The sequence below is a fragment of the Archocentrus centrarchus genome, chromosome 3 (assembly GCF_007364275.1).
Source record: "Archocentrus centrarchus isolate MPI-CPG fArcCen1 chromosome 3, fArcCen1, whole genome shotgun sequence".
In the NCBI taxonomy this organism is placed as follows: domain Eukaryota; kingdom Metazoa; phylum Chordata; class Actinopteri; order Cichliformes; family Cichlidae; genus Archocentrus; species Archocentrus centrarchus.
The window spans coordinates 3,565,537-3,587,421 of NC_044348.1; the positions used below are offsets into that span (position 1 = coordinate 3,565,537).

Consider the following 21,885-nt stretch of genomic DNA (forward strand, 5'->3'; position numbering starts at 1 on the left):
AGTTACAGCAATTACAAAAGTGACATTTGTGTGTGTGTATGACTGATCCCAGCACATTAATGACAGGACACCATAAGATCTGCAGTAAAAGTTTTAAATCCAGAATAATTCACAGCTTGAAAAAAAAAGTCCAAAATAAAGAGAAATTTCACATACTACATGTTGAATCAATACAATGTCATATATATATATATATATATATATAATTACAGAAATTAAATTCTTTATTTATATATGGCAGGTCTGTACACCCTCTGCATAGCGCCCACGTCACTACATTTTCTCCTTTCAGCCTGATCGGCTCTTGGGAGGGGAATTCATATAAAAGTGAGTGTTGATCTCTCTTGATACAAACACAATGGCTTTCACCAACCGCAGACGACTTGTATTCTTCAAGATGTTTTTTTTTTCTTTTGAGAGGGAAAAACTGTGACAACTGGTGAGATGGCTGAATAGAACATTTCCATGTTTTTGATTACTGAATCTTTCTTTTACATTTATTTCATCTGTTAAATATAGACCACATATAATATTCTTTTACAAACCAGTGTTAGTGATAAATGATGCAGGAAAAACACTGTTTATCACTGCAGAGCAATTGTGCTGTACATGTGCTGATGTATTCAAATAAAAAAAAAAAGAGGAATAATTTGATTTTCTGTTATGATAACAAAAATTGTCACTTTGTTCATTTTAATATTGCAGATGACAAAAAAAAATCTCTGCCGAGTAACTATGTACAGAGGGGGCAGAAACAGTTCAGTAGAGCTGTTCTTTTTGTTTGTGGTGGTCAGGATAACTCCAGTCTCAAGTCAAGCTGTAACAATTGGTATGTAACTGCTGACAGCACAAAATCGTTATTGCTGCTTAATCCTTATGGCACATTTTACAAAACCAAGTCTCAGGAATTATGCTTTGTGTGTCTTTGCTAGTTAGCCTGGTGTTCTTTCTCTCTAAGGTTTCACAAAATCAGAAACAGGGTGTTAACAGGCTTTCATAGCACTTAAGTCAGAGTTTCTTTTTTTTTTTCTTTATATTGTGACTAAGGTCTCAATCAAGCCCCAACTCTGAAGTCCACAGTTTTATTGTCTACAGCTACAAAGGCTTGGGAAATGTTAGCCACCAGCTAATGATCATAACTCCATCTCCAAGTTTAAAATTCACAATTTCCTAAGTGTTATGCATTCCTATGGATATCACAGGCATATTGAGAAAGTGTCTTTTGCCCATTCTTATTGTTTGTTTTACTTCTTATTTAGGCTAAAAGATGCATTCTGTACAATTTGAAATTATTTCGGAAACACTGATCGTCCTGTTGTGGTCAACAGAGAGTTGAGTTTGAAGACAAAGCTGCTGATTTACAGTTCAATCATCATCTGTGGCCATGAGCTGAAAGATGATCACTGATAGGAGTGTTAGAAATGAGCTTACTCCAAAGGCTGTCTAAGCTCAACTGTAGACATGGGGTGAGGAGATCAGTCATTTGACTGGAGTGAAAAATAGAGCTGCTACTTTGCACTGAAATGTGCTGTTTGAGTTCACTGTTTGAGGATGGCCTGGAGAGACTACGTTTCAAGGCTAGCCTACCGCTGGGCATCTCTGTTTAGACTGCTGCCCCCACCCACGGACAAGTAGAAAAAGGATGGATAGAGGAGAAACTGAACATTAGCAGCACAGGTACAGTACAGCATCTGCAGTGGAATAAAGTGTAAATCACAGCAAAGCAATCCTACAATCAATTTGCATTCAAACTCTTAAGCTCAACACACACTCAATGGCAATCCTGTAAAATATTGTGATAATGTCGACTGAAAAAGGTTACAATGATCTGATGAAAAAGAGGCACTACTAGTGAAGATCTGAAGACACCAGCGTTTGGTTTTTGCTCCCTCATTAGCACCTGTACCTGCTGCACCAAGGATCACTGTCTCTAGTACTCTGAGAGCGCATAATATTCTGGAAGTGGAAACTATGAGGAGCAAGTTTCTAAAACATCATGTGAAGGAGATGCAAACAGCCTAACTGAGATGTTTTTTTGTCCTTTATCACTAATTTCACACCTAATTAGAACACACGGTAAAGAAGCAATGCATATCTGACATTAGACTAGGAATTACTAAGGCGTCACTGGGCACATGGACAGAGCTGTACAGCTGTGCACTACAGCACCAACAACTCGATGAAAGGAAAGACCACACTTGTGCACCCCTGCACTGTTTCTCAGCATGGACAAATGATGCACAGTGCAATTAAGGAGTTCTTTATTGTGCCTTTTTCACCGAGGCAGTTTGAGGACCTGTTTGCAGACAGACCCAATCAGCAGCCAAATTCAAAGCAGCCCTTTGATGCTCTCCAACTACGGCACACTTACAAAAACGGGCTGGGAATGATTACCGTGACCAAGAAGACAAAGTAAGGTTTTGTTACTGCCATTATTAAAAAACAAAACAAAACATAAAACTGGTGTATAATTTGACCAATCCAAAGAAAAGTGTCAGTATGGATGGGAAACCTGTGCAAACTGGCAATATTGAAAAGAAAATCCCCTTATTGGTTTTCTAGTAGTGTTCAATGTGAGAGACAAATGAGACTCTAGTGGCCCATGAAAAAGGAAAACAAATTTTTTGGAGGTCCAACTCCACACTGCCAGTAGAACCAGCACCTGGCTCACCTTGGTGGAAAGAGGGAATATGAGTTAAATGAAGCTGAAACCACTTAATATTTGGCATTTTTACTTTTATTCAGCTAAAAGACTTCCCGGTTAACTTTAAATATGCAGTCTTTCCTTTATTACCTGGCCCACACGGATCAATGGCAGAACAAACCAGTGCTGCTCTTTTGCCTTTGCGCTGTACTTTGAACCCGCAGCACCGACAGCTGTGCCTGGATTTTAACGACAAGCGTAAAAAATGCAGAAAGAACTCAAAAATGCAGAGCGCATCACTTGAGTCTGCAGCTGATGATTTTACAACACTGCTTCGGGGTGGATTATTTATTTATTCATTTTAATGTGGACATATCTTCAGATTAGGTGTGATATAAGGATAAAATTCACTGTTCCTACATGGATTTTCATTTTGCTTAGTATAATTTTTCAGTTTAGTAAATACACACCTCCCTCATGGACACAACCTGGATACAGTATTTCAAAACATAGCAAACAACCGTCACTCGCTTGTTCACTTCCACATCACAAATGCTGCTTCTTCTCTCGAGCGTACAGAGTGGTGCATTCCACAGTGTCTGTTTATCAGCTTTCTATCTTTGCTACAGGCTCACCAGTGTCGCCAAACCTGCAGAGTTACAAAGTTGTGCTTTCCATTGTCTCACCAGCTGCCCGTTTGCATATTTTCATTTCTCAGGACACTCCTTTTTTTGTCCAACTTTGTGTCTGGTTGCTGCCCAGAGTTTTCACCACACTTCCAACACTCGGACCTTCTTTTCTTGTTTGTTTGTCATATGGGTTAATGTTTTATTTTTTCCCCAAATTAATGTATCTCTGTCCTTCATGCAACATTATGTTATGATACAGTGTACTTTACAGGGTCGTGGTTAAAGGCAGGTCTATTCCAGGTAGATGTCCTCTGTAGGGCACGAGAACTCCACAAACTCTTTATAGTACAGCTGGAAGGCTTTCCTGAAAATGAAAAAACACATGGCAGTCATTTCTTGACCCCAGTTTATCGAATTGACTGATAACATCGAAATTCTGTTTTATTTTAAAATTCAATTTCATGGGGAAAATGAATAATTGCGAAAAAAACATCTCATCCAGTTTGGAAGCTTGAAAAACAACAGTCAGCAGGTTCGGAAGCACACTGTAAACAGTGCAATGGAAACGTTTTCAGGGACACGGAAAGGTGACGGACATGCCTGAGACCAAACTTATAATAGTTTTGTATTAAGTTGTTTATTTTTCTAATTTATTACTCCGCCAAGGGGGTTATGTTTTTGGTAGTGTGTGTGTATGTGTGTGTCATTTTGTCTGTAAACATTCAAAAAGTTTTGAATGAATTCTGATAAAACATGATTCTGTGCACATTGTGACAAATTTATGGACAAAACGTTTTCAAAACCCACTGCACACAAGTTGAGGCCACTCAGTAATGACCTCAGAAATGTACCCCCCCCCCCCCCCCCCCCCCCCCCCCCCTAAAAGTGGTATCATACAAGGTTCTTCTAACAACAGGAGCTGAGATATGCTATTTTCTTTTTCTGATGGTGGCCATATTGGATTTTTTTCCCCACCTCCACTATTATGTCATGGTTTTTGAAAACCTTATGTCCATACCTCTGACCATGCCAAATTGCACAATTCTTATAATTTTTTCTGAATCACCTCCTCGTTATAAGGGTGTAGAGTGGAGTCATGTTAACAACCCATTTTGTCTTATATCCACCAAGATGTTCAAGGTCAACTTCAGGATTTAGCTGTCAAAAATTGACAAAAGGACTTAATATAACTTAGAAACTATGATTCTTACATGTGTGGTGTGTATTGTCAACATATAGAAAGTACCACATAAACATTTAAAATATCACATCACAAAGTCAACACTGCACATATTCAATGTTGTATAAATTCTCTGCTGAGGAAATGCTGTCTGTGTATATATGCAACTTGTTAAGCTGTAGCAAATAAAGCCCAGCTGTAAAGTTCCAGCAATGCAAATTGTGCATCACATTGTCACTGGAGTTCAGTTGGTGATACAGAAAATGTATAAATGATTTTAGACTTGATTCTAATTTGCTGTTTGTTTTAAGTTGCTGGAACTGCAGTTACTAGAATGCAGATAAGACGATTAGATCATTTATCGCCCCCTTTATAAGGCTAGGGGACAGTATCCATTAATGCTTAACAGCATCAAGTTTAAAGTTTCAGAGCTCTAACGGGCAGCTGCCATGTCAGAGAAAAAAACAGCATTAAAATAAATAAATGTGCTGAAGTTGCTTTGTACTGTATGTACCTCTCAGTACAAACTAAATTTTTATACATCAGAGAAAAACCCTATGTAAAATATGTAAAACCCAAACAACACAAAGTCCAACTCACCCTACTGACTCTGCAAGAGGTTTGGTAGAGTTTTCAGACACAAACACGTGGCAGGCAAATCTCTGGTCTGCCGGGTGCTTCGTAATGAAGCCAAAATACCTGCAGGGAAGATTCAAAGAAGGCATTCACTGCAGCAGGAAGACTTCCAGACCACCTTCTGGAACAATTATTTCATTTGTTGCAACTTTGGTTTCTGCTGAAGAGTGCCGGAGTACTAAAATCTTTTTTTTCCAGTTTTTTTTTTTTTTTGGCATTGTACAAAATGCACGACACCTTTACTGAAAGCAGCAGCTCTGTTGTTACTTACTTGCTGTTTTTTGGGTGGTAGCCACAGAAGGAGACGTTCTTTAACTGGAAGAAGTGACTACACTCGTTACTCTGTCAACAGAGGCAGTACAAACATCTGAGATTAACAAAAAAAAACTTGTATAAAAGCTAGCAATTTGAAATTTATGCAACTTAAACATACTTACATTAGAATTACAACAGAATGTTAAAGTTGTTCAACACTGAAATAATTACTGTGGGCAGACACTGACTCACATCTGTGCAGTATCAGTTGGCAGCCACATGGTGGAGATGTGCCTCAAATGTTCATTCGACACTGTGCTGATATAATGAGCTCCTCTCCCTCTCTTTAAATATACACTCACTAGCCTCTTTATTAGGTACACCTGTTTAACTGCTTGTTAACACAAATATCTAATTATCCATATTTAGGCATGTAGACATGGTTAAGACGACCGAGGTTTAAGCTAAGCCTTAGAATACGGGTCATTTAAATGACTTTGAACATGGCGTGGTTGTTTCTGGCAGACAGGCTGGTCTGAATATTTCAGAAACTGCTGATCTGGTGGGATTTTTCCCACACAACCATCTCTAGGGTTTACAGAAAATGGTCAGAAAAGAGAAAATATCCAGTGAGCAGCAGTTCTCTGGACAAAAATGCCAAATGGCAAGAATGGCCAGATGGCTTTGAGGTGACAGGACTTAACAGTACCTCAGATAACCACTGGTTATAACCAAAGTATGCAAAAGAGCATCTCTGAACACACAACATGTCGACCCTTGAAGCAGATGGGCTACAGCAGCAGAACACCACACTGGGTGCAACTCCTGCCAGATAAGAACAGAAATCAGGCTACGATTTACACAGGCTCACCAAAATTGGACAAGTTTCAGCTGTGATATTTGGGTGGCAGTGTCAGGTGGTGGTGTGGGTGATATTTTCTTGGCACATTTTGGACTCCTTATTACCAGCTGAGAACTGTTCAAATGTCACAGCCTGAGTATTATTGCCAACCATGTCCATACGGTCATGACCACAGTGCACCCAGACAGAAAGTTCACATCATCTCTGATGTTTTTTTGAACAGGACAATGAGTTCACTGTACTTAAACGGCCTCCAGAGTCACAAGATCTCAATCCAATAGAGCACCTCTGGGATATGGTGGAAATGAGATTTGCATCATGGATGTGCACCTGACAAATGTGCAGTAACTTCACGACGCTATCATTTCGATATGGACCAGAATCTCGTTTCCAACACCCTGATGAATCTATGGCACAAAGAACTAGGGCATTTCTAAAGGTGAAAGGGGGTCAAACCCCGTATTAGCCAGGTGTACTTAATAATTTTTCTAGTGAGCATATATACAAAACAAGAAACAAAAAAGCAACCCCCCCCCCCCCCAAAAGAAAACAAACAAAAAAATACAAACAAACAGCAAACCACTATGATTGTAATCCATAATCTTTAAAAATAATAAGCCTTCTTTATTTAGAAATTAAATATTTTAACTTGTAAGAAATCTTTTTTTTTTTAGTTTAAAACAAAAGCTGTAACAAACCAAACAATTCATCATTCAAACAACGTAATCAAAACCTTTCCAACTTTCAGAAAGATGATGATGAGCTTTGATTCAACCAAAATCTATGAAGCTGCATGTAATTATTTCACATTAGACATCCAAAGGGTCAGTAAAGGCCTTACTCTGTCACAGGCATAATAGTCCTCTTGAACTGAAAGCTTGATGCCCTTCACACTGATCTCCAGGATGCAGGAGGAAGGCGGGTTATACTTGACTGTCATCCTTCGGTTGGTGGCAATCTGTAGGACAAATGTAACGATTTCAAAAATGTTACAAAACTCTTGAACAGGTTCTTTGACCTGTGACCTGATTCTATAATCAATTATATTACTAAAGTAATACTAAAATAAACTTTTTTGTAGTTATCCAGATATTCTTTATGTTAGATGTGATCCAGTGTGTCCAACTCCTTTTTATCCTGCACAGCGTTTTCTGCATTTTTATATACAAAATATCAGCTAATTAATTTGTCCACAGGTAACAGCCTTCTGTAAAAGCTATGTGTGACTACAACTATCTAGTATTCATACACTTGGCATTTATCATCCTTAATGTTGCGTTACTATAGTAATCAGAGGATTTACACATTCAAACACGTGTACACAACATGAGCTCATTACCTTCTGCATAGCTGCACACAAAACATCATTTCCTTTGTGGTAGGGCACTTGAACTGAACCCAGAAACTTTAGGCGGTATCTGTCCATCCATTCACTGCTCTTCACTGCACAGAGAAAAGCAGACAAACACAACATGGTTTACAAATAAAGAAGAAAGAAGCGTATCACTACCTATGGCATTTTATTCAGGCTAAAATTCAGCTTTTAGCAGCTCCTTCAAGGAGACAAATTAAGTAGTTGATCTGTACCAATGACTAACAATGTGTTAGTGCTATAGCTGCTTAAAGAAGTTTCCAAAGTAGGATAAAACACTCTCTGGAGTTCACATTAACCCCATGTATCAGAGCATTCACCATACAAGAACCCTCAAAGGCTTCCCACCCACAAACACAACTATGCCTTAGGTACAGAATCTAGAAAATCTGGGTCTGTGTTTATCACCACCACATTTCTGATGTTCATCACATGTAACCCCCCCCCCCCCCCCCCAAAAAAAAAAAAAAAAAAAGTTGGCCTTTTGAAGATTTTCAGTTTCAGCAGCCATCTCAGCACCTTTACTAACATATTCACAGTCAGCCTCCTCCAAATCCCTGCACTGTCAGTACCTTTGTAGCTCTCCGTGTCCTTGGTCACCTCTATAGCGTAGTAGGCTGGGAAGATCCCACGGGCACCAGTTCGCATGTTGTAGCCCTCATACCAGTAATCTTCTGCCTGAACCTCCACCAGCAATGGGTCATCCACCTCCAGCTCCAACTCATCTTCGTGGCGAGGGACAAACCTGTTGAGAAAGTTGCTTTTTATGTGCTGACTGCACATTTGACTGCATCACAAACATGTTGCCTTTGCTGCTGTTGCATTAAGACTGGAATTTTCTCCCAAGCAGCCTCAGATGAGCATCCACTTTGAGTGTTTTGAAATCTAAGATGAAGATGAACTTTTTTTTTGTCCAGCTTTTCAAAACTGCTGATATCTGGAACTGTGGTTGGAGCACAGCTTTTTTTGTGCTATTTTGCAGAAGTAGTGTGAATGTGTATAGAGGGAGCTTTAAGAACCCCTTTATTTTTATTTATTTTTATTTTTATTGTAAAGTGTTTGGTGTTAAACATGCTATAAAATCTCCTGACTTACTTATTTAGCCTTTTGGCAAGTCACCCATGTCAGGTCAGGTCAGGACCTCGGAAAACTTGTACTAATATAACATGTTAACACATCTTTGTGCCACACCCCCCGTTTATATGCCTGTAGATCAGGCTCATTCCCCCCCAAAAAAGTGTTTGACTTAAAAATGACCTGAAATCTGCTGCTGAACTACTCATTTGTATGAAAAATTCATTAGTAAAGATGAACACCAAGCATTTAATGAATATTTCAGGTGCTCTGTCTATGTTTACACAGTCTGTTCTGCCTGATGGAAGACATAAAAGCCTGGATAGAAATCAGAGACTTTACAGTGCTAACTGAGTGCGAGATGAATAACACATTTTATTTAAATGTAAATCTGTAAGCATTAAGAGCCATATGGTATTACCACAGTGTTATTACATCCATCCACATGTTTTAAACTAAGATTGTTATTGCAGTAACAAGCCATTAGGTCAACTTTGCACCATTTTATTGCTATTATTTTCACAATTCCATAACATCTTAATCGATACAATTTATAGCACATACTACTTCCTGCATATTTCCTTTGGTTTAGCATGGATATTGGTTAGCATGGATTATGGTGATGATGGTGGTGTAATTCTTCCTTACCTATAAACTGCTCTGTGGCTCTGATCCTTCTCTTCACCATTTATGACACAGGAATATAAACCAAAGGATTCTGCACCTTGAATACAAAGATAAAAGGGGGAAAAAAGAGAGTGGAAGTAAACAGTATGGAATGTCAGCCTTTGTGCCAGGCTGGCAAAAAGATTAATGACACAGACTTATAAATTGTAACAAAAGCCCAAAACAGCCCACAGAAAACACAATTAGGAGATACTGAGTTTACTTTACAGCGTGCATGCATTCTTTAGGACATGAATCATACTGTAATTAGGCATCAAGCAGATGTGCATTGTGCATTTCTACCTATATTCCTCTGAGACCTTTGTGACCGCGTCCTGAACTGCTCAGATAAACTACTGCAGCATTTCTAATGAGACTAAAATACATGGATGGCATCAAAGAGAGCAGCCTAGACTATTAGAGCAAATACTGTAAACACACACTTCTCTTATTCTCCGTCTCCGTAACATGAATTACCTCTTCTCCCCACTACTGCCCATAGCACACACCATGGTGAGAGTCATTGTGTGGCTGGTAATATTTCTGGTATTATTGTTTTCCCAAGATACAATTCAGTCTAAGTCTGGTACTCCTCAAACAGAGGATTCTCCTCTCACACCGCAGCGCTGCACTCTCTCACTGGGAGATCACAGATCCTCTGTGTAAGCAGCACATCTTGGACAGAGAAACCACCGTGGGATCTTCAAGGTCCACATAAGATCTCTAATTTTGGAGACTCTCTGATCATAACATTAGTCTAAAATCTTCTGCCAAATCTTAAAACTAGTAACTAAGAGACTTAAAGACTATTATATAAACAGCACTGATTGTACAGACATTGCACAGATCTTGAAGATTTGCAAAACACCGACATATCTGACCAACATTGGCTTCAGCTGATATCAACATGGTGACTAAATAACATGACAATTACCAAAGAAAACTGAGGGTTTTTTTTGTTTTGTATGAAAACAAATTTGTCCCCGCTAAATACTCAAAGACAGTATGATGGAGACTTCATCTGAATCTGATCAACTCTCAGAGTTTGATAGTCTTAGTTTCGACATTGTTGTTGGCATACACTTTCATAATCAGTGCATCACGAATGGAAGTGGCACAAAATTATAGGACAGGAAGTGATGCCCCCTGACTCGGCTGGGGAAGTTTTAAAACAAAACAAATTGGTTGGAAATTAATCTACCGGGCTTCTGTAGTTCATTCTTTATCTTCACCTGCAACAGAGGGCCAGAAGTGACAAAATTGTTAGCGTTCCTGTTGCATTGCTGATGATATAGAAGCCAGTTTTTATTTTTGCCGCATTTTATTTCATGATGCAGCTTCCAGAGTCCTCTTCAGAAATACTTGCATATCAACACAGTGAGGCAGCAAGCACAACTTGAGCTGCTACTCTACTTTATCATCAGTACTTCATAAAACATCTCTAGAACGTCAAACACCTCATTAACGTGTTTCTGGATGTGCGCGTTCTCAGAAGAGAAGACACAGAGCGGAGAGAAATCCAAGGAACTGCAAGCTGTTTGTGGCTTAGTGGCTTTTCATCAGACATTTAAATCATTTAAATATCCAGCAGGGTCTCTGAGCATGCTGCTGTCAAAACACTGAAGTCAACAAAACAGCAAAAACTGCAGCTTTCATTCTCATTTCTTTAAAAATACAAAGAAATACAACGACTACTCTTCAATTACATAAATATTGTATACCAGTGCTACTTTGTATTGTATTACTCTACAGTTAGGACAGTAGATAACAAAATTCTCAATCCTGAGCATCCCTGTGGCTTTGCTTCGTCAGCCACACTGCTTCAAGACTTAGACACCACTGACTGGTGTTATTGTGTATTTAAAAGGGAATTAAGCAGAGTGGCAGCCCACAGTGCTGATATGTTTACTGGCATTTACAAACATAAACTGAAGGGATGAAGAATTATATTCTCGAAATGAAAACGTAAGTCTCAGGAATTTAGTAAATGGATTAAAGGGGAAATATAAATAATAAACAAAAGAACCTGCAGTGCCAGCAGCATTTTCAGACTTCCACATTTGCTAACAAAGGAGTTTCTTTGATAAACTCATACTCTATTTGGATGCACATTTTCTTCCTAGTCAAAAATGATGCCAATCCTCAACAATTATGTTTGGAATTGAGTTTGTAAGGACTTACTGGAGGAGCGAGAGCGGCCATTCATGAAGACATTCAGGAACTTCTTGGAGAAGTGGAGGTCCGCCTCTGGAGTAGAATCTTCAGAGAGGCATGCTGTGGCCTCTCTACGCACTCCTCCTATCCGAGTGTCATGCTCCTCTTCCTCTTCCTCATACTCCTCTCCGATTGCTGACTCGTATGGAGAGGAGACGCAGTTGTCATAGACGGTGGCCGAGTCGCTGTCATCGCTGTACCCTTGATAACACTGCCGGAGACTGACTAACTCAAGCTGAGCGTGCTCATCTACCACCAAAGTGTATTTAACTGAGTCATATGTTAGGCCGCTGGCCTCTGAGCTCATGGAAGTCCTCTGTGGGTAGGTTCTGCTGCCGCCACTGTCTCCCTTTCCTCCTCCCTTTCTCATCTTTCCATCCATTATTATCCTGTCCACATCCTCATCCTCCCCACAGTAGCTTTCATCTGTGGCATCAACATATTCAACTGATGACCCAGCCCTCAGCATGGCCCCGGCCCCTGTACCTGACCCCTTTAGGCTGAGGTCCAGTGCATGGGAGGGGTGAGCTGAGACAGCCATGCTAGGTGGCGTGATGAGAGACTCTACACAGGAAGCATATGAAGGTGGGGGGATGTAGATCTCGTCCTCCTCATAGATGGAGGGGTTGGTCCGGTCTGGGAGGGGCTGATAAGGAGGTGGACCCTCTGTGTCAGAGCTAATGGACATGCGGCCCTGCTCAGTCTGCTGCGAGAGGAAAGGCCGGTCCTGCACGCTGGTGGGTTCCAGGGGATCAGCGGAGCGCTGCACAGGAGTCAGATAGATCTCCTCTGTGGGCTCTATGTGAATGTCTGTGTGGTATCTAATCCTCTCCCTGTGGTGCCCGCTGCCATCCGCCTTCCCTGAAGGGTATAGAGGAGCTGGTGTATAGTTCTGTGGTGGTGGTGGCGCAGGCGGCTTCTCCTGAATCTTGGAACGTGTCCCAGCGCCTGTAGCCGAGCCGTGCGAGTGTCCCGAGGTGTGACTGTGTCTGCAGGGGGCATCAGTGGAGGTCCCGCGGTCTTTGGTCTGCGCTCCCCCACCATGCACCTTGTCCTCGTCACTTAGACAGCTGTGCTCACGTGGAGGGGTGAGGTCACCTAGAGGAAGAGCGGATACAAACAAAAACATGCAGACAGCCACGCAAATGCAGACACACAAGCACAAGCAAACCCCAGACACACACACAGAGTAAATGTACATGATGCAGAAATGCAGACATGACGGACAAACAAATATGCACAGAGGCGAGAAGACAGACATGGCAGCGAATGCACAGGCAGCACAAGTAAAGCACAAACAGAAAGAGAGAAAAGTAGAAATGGTTAGGTAACGGATGTCAGGATTACACAGCCAAATCCCTATTACTCATCAAATTCAGCGCAGCCAGGAGAAGGTGATTGATGTGTTACGTCATAATCCATTGGCAGGCAATGCAGACATCGTTTCTGAGCATTTTAAATGGCATTTAAAGAACAGAGAGGCTAATTCAGGACAGTAAAAAGATGAGTCAGTCTTTTCTTTCCTTAATTTAAATCAGTGTCTGTATTTTTTTTTTTTATCAAAATGTTAAAGGTGTGAATACAAGAAGCATTTCATGCAAATTTTACAACAATCTTTTCATCATATTTAAAAAGATAAAAAAAAAAGTCTGTGCCTCTCCCTGCTTCTGCACATTATCATTATGATTTGCAATTCAAATTTAACTGAATTTTCTCAGGTGGCTCATAAAACAAATGTAAAATGGTGCTTGTAAGGCTATGTGAAGGCATAGGGTCTTATTTCAACTATAAAAATAAATGGTGGGAAGTGTGCACCGGAGGCATTCCAGAACAGGGCCTGTTTCCACATAAGTACTCCCTAAAATGCCACATTTTAAAATTCCCCTCACAGGTTTCTTCTACTCCATGGATTCAGACTGTAACCATTAGAGGGCAAACAAAACAGATTGCATTTGCCTAGAGTCTGACAAATCACATGGCAAATTGGCTATAGTGCTAGCAGTCACATCTAATGAAATCCAATACAATTGAAATAAAGCCAAACTATCCAGAAACAACACTGTCAAACTTGGCAATATTTCAATGTATTTGATGGGAATATAAGGATAGCAATAGAATAAGTATCTCAGAGCAATGTGCGAAGGCTCTAAACTCTGTGACCATGACTTGAATAGAGGATAAAGACTGATTTATCCTGATTTTGGAAGCTTGTTCTTCAGGTTTGCCTTAAAAAGGTTGAGTTGGCTGTGAATTAACCTCACATGGTGCTCTGGAAAGAACTGCAGCAATGAGCTATGACAGCCCCCAGCTAGCTTTAAGCCTCAGCTGGCTAACACACACACACACACACACACACACACACACACACACACACACACACACACACACACACACACACACACACACACACACACACACAATATAGCTTAGCCTCAGCTAGCTTAACTTGCCCCGGCAGCTAATCCAAGGCTGAGCACTGTCCCCAAGGCTCACAGAGACACACAGCCTGTCAGACTCAATGCAAATCACACACGCCTACACTGACTATGTTAGCAGCACTACAATGACCAAAATCAGAGAGTGCATTCTGGCCTTCACATCCCAGTTATCATCAGCTAAATGAGAAAATTCAGAGATCTAAACTGAAACATGAGTTGTGAACACGTGGAAAGAAAAGCTCACCTGTTTTAAGAGGCGAGGATGAGCCCGAAACCTTTTCCTGCCAGCTGTATTTCTTACCAAGGGAGTTGTTGTTTAATGTGTCCTGAAAAAGAAGGAAGAGGAAGGAAGTGGTGAGAAGGAACAACAGATGGAGAGTATGGAGAGGAAAACAGAAAAGAGGAACAGAGTTGGGTTTGCTCACTGAATTCTGGATCCTAACACAATGTATACAACTTCTATGTGTGTGCCTCTCTCTCCCTCTTCTCTCTCACTTCACACACACACACACACACACACACACACACACACACACACACACACACACACACACACACACACACACACACACACACACACACGAACCTTTTATTCTATTGAATGAGCAGGGACTCTTTTGTCCGTGCTCCGTGGTGTGCATTTAAAGGGACCGGACGCCACTGGGATGCACACTCACACAGACAGCCTCTTTAGGCTGTTTTGTGGTAATTGTTGATCGAAACCATGAAACATCTGACATTTCCGTTCCTTATTTCATTTTCTAAATGTGGAAGTTAAAAACAAATAAAGAAACAAATATCCTTTTTTACAAAAATCTATAAGAACGTCTGTTCATATAGATTTTTATAACATCTACAGATCAGTTTCATTTATAAACACTGAAAAAGAAATGCAGCCGAACTGTCAGAGTGAATCCAGTAAACACTGTCATTTAAAGAGCAACATATCAGTGATGTACACAGATACCACAGGGTGTGGTTGGTCATGGTGACACCACTGCTGAGTGCAAATAGGTGCAACTCAGCATCCAGTCCACACCCACCATCAGTCACACCACCAGAGCCCAGCGAAACACTCTTTAGTGATGCACCTTAGTGAGTGGGCTGCATGTGGTCAGCATACCACAGAAACAAACAAACAAAAAGTATTTCAAGCTAAACTTGTGGATTACGCAATACATTTATACTAACTGAAGTACTTTTTTCCTTATTTTTGATATATTATTTATCAAGAAACAAACAACAGTGAAGACAACAGATCAGCAAAACCATTGATAGATAACTAAATAAATAAAAATAGTAATTGAAAAAAGGAAATACAACAAAAAACCATACACAGAAATATACATATATATGTATATACAGATACATACAGAGTAATTAAAGGCTAAATAAAATCATAGAAGACAAGCTGCCACACCAGGTGACTAAAATCATATCAGTCCAGTCAGAGAACCTGAATATTGTGAATTAAGCGTCAGGACAAGAGTCTGAGTCAGAAGGCCAACTGCAAAAAGCATCGCAAACCAGAGTCCATACAACAGCTGATAGGTTCATACATCACATACAAGCTGTTAGGACTCGGAGGGAGGACTCGACAGCTTAATGTGCTTGTGCATTTTAAACTAAATCTACAGTCTACATTTTTATAAAAACAAATATAACGGCCAATGAGATAATGGATCGTACGGCACTCACAGCATCTAATCTGCAGTTTTCATTGAAAATTTGAATTTAGCTGCCAGACAGTTTTTGTAAGGAACTGGCAGAGACCAAAAACAAAGCAAAAAGAAACTGAACTTAAACATTTCAAAAAATGTCAAACAAGATTATGAATCTGACCATTATCAGTATTTGACATATCTTGTGCCTCAGTTGTACATTTGAAATGCTTCCAGAAGAAGACTTTGGTTTAATACCCAGTTCTAGATAACAGAGTTAAAGGGAGAGTTCAGCAGATGGAAGGAGAACTGGAAACTCCTGTGACGACAACATGCACAAAATAAGAGCATTTCCTCCTCCTCTGTCCACCCACCACGCATGACTCACTTTCCATCTACGTGTACCAGGCGGAGACAGGCCTGTTGCCATGGTAAAGAGTGAATCAGCAGGTGGGAAACAACCGCATCGATCTGAGGAGTCAGCTTCAGAACAGCTATAAGAAGATCAACGAATCAGTGACTAAAATCTGCGTGAACCTGATAAAACAGAACATAAGCTTGTCAATGAGGCGTGATCTGAGACCGTAGCAGTTGATTATTTTTAGTTCATTATCATTATTGTTATTATATTGGCTAATTAAGTGAAGTTATTTGATTGACAGCTGTCTCAGCCTATCACACCCAGATGTAACAGCTGCGTCTTGTTCGTCCCACCATATTTGGATTTTCTGCATGAAATTAATTCAAAATAGAGAGAAGACCAGATTTGCTTGAAACGGTCTAAAATACTTTTTCCTTACATCTGCTACTTTTTTCTGTTACTGATCTTGACTGTATCTAAGTATACCTTCCAAATCAGATACTCACACTGCCACACACACACACACACACACATGCACTTCAACATACGAAGCGTGCCAGATTAGCGTTAGATTAAAATGCTGGGAATCCTTTCCTGGAGGGACATCTGTCTTCCTGACCACTGATTCGCATCAGTCATGAAGCAACAGTGCAAACAATCTCTAAAGCAGCATTCCCCTCAGTAGCGGAAATGGCTTATACTGTGGATCTTTGCTTCATTTTTCCAATATTTTGTTTAACAATTAAAGACAAACAGAATCAGAACTGATTAATAATTTTAAAATGGTTAAAGAAAAGTAATTGTATCTCCTTCATTTTACCACTGCACAAAAAGAAAGGGCTTTAATGACTGTTTGATGCTTCATGAAATTCAGCCTTGTAATTGTCTGGCTCAAAACATCCCTATGGACATGACAGGATTTAAAAATACTGCCTTTGAAAAAAAAAATAAACCTCAGTGTGTTAACCCTGATCAGTGATCAGAATTGCTTTTGTTCACAGAACTTGCTGCCAAACGATGCAGAGCTAAATGTCCTGTATAGTTTTGCATTTCCACAGACCCACTGACCTGGAAATACACATCTCCTTCTCTGCTAACAGTTCTCACTCTGAGAAAAACAAATGAATGACTGGAAATATTCATTTCATCAGAAATTTTCAATCTCATCTGCATGTCTTTGGACTGTGGGGCTGTAGAGGAAGCCGAAGTATCCAGAGAAAACACACATAAAGGCCCACATGCAAGCCCCACACAGAAAGGCCCCGGCCAGATGGTGGATTTGAACTCAGGACCTTCTTGCTGTGATGCAACAGTGCTAACCACCCTGTCACTGTGCTGCCCACTGATGGTATTTTAGACATAGATTTTGTGAATGCATATCATAGTTTTATGAATTTTATTTTACTAAAACAAAATGCACTGATTTTCTTGATCATACCTGATGAACTGAACAAAACACTTTTCTGACCAACAAGAACCAACAAGCCTTTTAGCATCCAGGTAAAAACTTGTCACTCATTACTGCCAATGAATTTATAGATTTAGTTAAGATGCAGCCTGCTGCTTCATGTCTTCCCTTCCTTCCCACGTATAGGACATTTTTAAGAAACCTTCACATTTTTAAACTGTTTTTTTCTAGTTGCTGCATAAAGCAAAAATGAAGAGATAGGACAGACAGGAATATCTCCCAAGTTGAAAAACAACAAAGACCAATTATTTCCTTTATACGTTTCAATTTTGACGGCTCAAAGAACCCACAGGAACAAAGCACAGCAGTGAGCAGAGCAGGCTTCGCTTCCACCTCAAGAACAAAGCACAGACAAATACAGAGCTGCTTGGTTGATCATGTTGACTGCCTGCACCCTACAGGGACAAACTCACTCAAGAGATGTATATGCCATATAGGCACTTATACATTTCAGTGTAGCGAAGAGGATGTTTCTAAATGTGCAAGCGTCCAGTGGAAGCACATGAATAAAATAATGTAATTTGTTTTCTTGAATTACATACGTGTCCTCTTTCTCTCACATTAATCCAGTTAAGAGGTCTTGGCAACTAATATTTGTATTATTTGAATTAATGTAATGTAACACGTAACATGAATTCTGACTCTCTCTCTTTCAAAGCCTTCTAGACCATTTTACTGTATAGTCTGGGTCACAGGCCAAAACAGTTGTTTGGTTTAATTAATGTTATTCTCTGCAGCAGTAGGAAGCTCCTTTCACTTAACGAGTTCTGATAAACCCACTATATCATCACCTGATTAAAATAAAGGTCATTTTTTTTAACAAAAGTTTTATTTATTCTAAACCATCATATTTTCAATGGTATTTCAGTTTCTTCTCCTTAAGGAAAAAACCTAAAAAAAAAATGACTTAGGCCATTGTTTTAAGAGGGTGATGATCTGCTGCCTTCCCCAGACCTATGGAAATGTCACCGAAGCTTGAGGTGGCGTTTAAACATCTCCTGGAGCTAGCTAAAGGTTTTCATGTGTGCACATCAGATGTGTTTTATATGAACTTTGACACTGACCTCAAGCCAGGAAGATCAACATTATAAGCAATGAATGTTCTGGCCTAATAATTATTACAGATATAAAAGGAGGAAATCAAAGAATGAATCAAGAACCTGAACATCAAGTAAGCCTGTAAGTAATAATTTACAAACTGCAAACACAAACTAAACCTAACCAGTTTCACACCGTAACCATGACAACCAAAGCCTCTATAACCTTTTGACCCAAATCACAAACAATATCTCTCCCTAATAAACCTGACCACGCCACTCTAAACCTACCCAGAAACGAACCGTAACAGTGTCACTCCACAAAATTAACGGATTGTAATCTTTAATTTGTAATTTATAGATTTTTTTTTAATGAATGAAAGAAATATCAGATCAGAAAATACACACGTAATATATGCTGTTCTATAATACGTATACACTTTTCTAAACATACCTTCACTGTCACAGTGAACCCAAACGTGCTTATACACATTTATACGTCTACACTTCTTATTGATACTGTACATTCTATAACTCCTATCCCAAAGCTAAGGCCTAAAAGTACCTCAAACAAAATGTCCTCCTTCTTTTGGTTTTGGTTCTCACAAATATTGATGTACATAGACGGACACACACACACACACACACACATACACACACACACACACACACACGGTCACGAGCTCAAGCGCCATTGAAGCACAAACAGAGACGGGCACCGAGGCAAAAAAAAAAATCTCTGTGTCATGACACTTGAGGCCATTGTTCAGTCCAGAAAACAAATTCTGTGAGAGAAACGATTGTAGTGAATCCAGTGGGGAAGTCAGGCAGGTTATCGAGTTATATTTCCATTTTCAAACTCAACAATTGTGGGTGAGGAGGATCCGATATCGGCAGATTAAAAAAAGAAAGAAAAATACTGAAACATTTCTGCAGTCCGTCCGCTTACTGATCAATATTTGTCCATCTGCCAGAAACTGTGTGGATGCGTGAGTGCATGTGTGTCTGTGAGTGTAAGGTTAATTCAGGCTATACCTGTGTGCGTGGCACAATTGGGAAGAGGTTAAGGGTCGTGGGTCTCTTGGGCCGATAAGTATCCATGGTAACAGGTGCTGCGGGGTCCTTGGTAACTGGAGGAGTTGAAATTGCAGGCGCCTTCGAGGACTCTTTGTCACCGCGGTAACCGTCAGCACCATCGATGAGGTCCAAATGCAGCATCTCTGCCTGAAGCTGGCCGACTGCTCCTAGCTCCGCCTTCCCCGACATGCTATTGGTTCCTCGCCTCACACGGCCCTGCAGGGATTGGAATAAGCACGACATCAGTCAAGACAGGGAAGAGGGAGAGAGCGAGACTGAGAGAGAGAGAGTATGTGGATGGAATGAGGAGATTGAGCTGGCCAATTAGAAGCCACTCTGTCTTCAGCAACAACACACTTGCTGCCAGCACTGGGCCGTCTAAAGCTGAGACCGACTATTTCTAGCATCAAGCTTCTGTACATGACAGTATTTATTCTCACCTCATTAATGCAGGTAAAGGCTCCCTCTGCTCTGCTCATTCTCATTTTAGTCTCAGTCTTTTGAGGAATTTTATTTGGTCTGGGTTCTTACCCAGCCAGGTAATTAAAATCAGTTGTGATTACATTTCACACTTTATTTTTAAGTTAACAATATTGGTCCTAGAGGAGGTTGTCATTTTTCCCTAATCAGTAATCACTGACATGTCAATAAGAAGATTTTTTATTTGACAAGGAATCAGACTAAGGTTAGAGATGCACTGGAATCAGCTGATTTCCAGTTTTCTCGCCCCTGACTGGTTACCGGCTTGTCAGCTTCACATATATCCAGTTACAAACAGGCAAAGAGTCTCTCTCTCTCTCTCTCTCTCTCTCACACACGCACACACACACACACACACACACACGCACACACACACACACACACACACACACACACACACACAGCTAAATTAAAACAAAAAGTTCACCACAGTAAATCGTGGGGGGAGGGGCCACCATGAAAATGTTCATAAAAACAAACCTAATCAAAACTGGTATAAAGTTTTGATTACACTCCTAAAAGAATCAATTGCAATAACTTTGACCCTTTCATGCAGCACTGCAATCAGATCGAAACTTCAGTTTGTCCACAGCTTTGGTGACAAAACATCTGAAAAACTAATGACTCAGAGAGCCGGAAAATTAGACACACCTTTACATTTAATTTACTCTAATGGTAGTGATCCACATTCATTTAACTAAATACCATAGTGCGTAATGACATGACACTGTGTGCAAAAAATAAATCAGGGCAAGCTGTTTTAATTTTGTGATGAGATCCACTTTGACTTACTTTGACATTGCTGCCAAATTCAAAGCAAGTACCACACAAGCACTTCATTTGAGAGACAGTAAGTCAGAGGGCACTGGGACAGTTCAGTCTGCTTCACTTATCATCAACACCCCTGAAGCTACACACACAGACACACACACACACACACACACACACACACACACACACACACACACACACACACACACACACACACACACACACACACACACAGCAAGTCATTGCTAAGCCTATTATAGTCTTTAACTCCCTCTTTGCTTCACATACAGAAGAACACTTAAAACAAACACAAATAAAAGTTGCATGCAAACAACTCCAATGTCTTGGAGGTCTGTCACCTTTATACTCACTACAACACAAACAGAAATAAAAAAAATTAAGTTGTTAAAAAATAAACTAGTTTAGAGGCACTTTAAGTCAATAAACCTAAAACAATCTGTTTAGTTATTACAATTTGAGAGCCATAAGCCAAAACTCTGTATGACTGCTCTAAACTGAACGAATTAAACCTAATTATTATAGCAGTATTGGCATATTAATAAGCTGTGATACTGAGTAACATAGTTGTTTTGCTACACATTTCTTTTTGTTTGTCTTGTCTTGTCTATAAAATATAATTATATCCTTTTTTTGCATTTAAGTTTGGCTCCAAATTATATTCTTCTTTAACTTTTGTTTCGGCCTGATGAAAGTTAACAGTATAGTAAATGGGCTGGTTCTTATATAGCACTTTTCTACTTTACATGAGCACTCAAAGCGCTTTAGACAGCGTGTCTCGTCACACACGAAATTCATACAAGCACTTTTTACATCTAAATGCTGTCTATCTAACATTCACACACACAGTCACAGTGAATGCCTGAAGAGCAATTCAGGATTCAGTATCTTGCCCAAGCATACTTTGACACGGAGACTGGAGGAGGCAGGGATTGAACCACCAGCTGATTGATTAGTAGATGACCTGCTCTACCTCCTGAGCCTCTAGGCTGACTGGGGATTCCCCCTCAAGGCAGTGGTAGAGGAAACACTTGTGTTAACA

General features: G+C 40.1%; 1 protein-coding gene across 1 annotated transcript in view; it reads right to left on the reverse strand.

The window, feature by feature from the left end:
• Positions 1-952: 952 nt before the first annotated feature.
• mapk8ip1b (mitogen-activated protein kinase 8 interacting protein 1b) overlaps positions 953-21,885 on the reverse strand; it is a 55,890-nt gene continuing 34,957 nt past the window's right edge. The window contains exons 3-12 of the mRNA XM_030722466.1: positions 19,533-19,790; positions 14,215-14,296; positions 11,500-12,630; positions 9,301-9,376; positions 8,151-8,323; positions 7,546-7,649; positions 7,048-7,164; positions 5,361-5,431; positions 5,054-5,152; positions 953-3,637 (exon numbers count right to left, since the gene is read on the reverse strand). Coding sequence (XP_030578326.1) covers positions 3,565-3,637; positions 5,054-5,152; positions 5,361-5,431; positions 7,048-7,164; positions 7,546-7,649; positions 8,151-8,323; positions 9,301-9,376; positions 11,500-12,630; positions 14,215-14,296; positions 19,533-19,790 — 2,184 coding nt within the window. The 3' untranslated portion in view covers positions 953-3,564. The remainder of the gene's footprint in view (positions 3,638-5,053; positions 5,153-5,360; positions 5,432-7,047; positions 7,165-7,545; positions 7,650-8,150; positions 8,324-9,300; positions 9,377-11,499; positions 12,631-14,214; positions 14,297-19,532; positions 19,791-21,885) is intronic.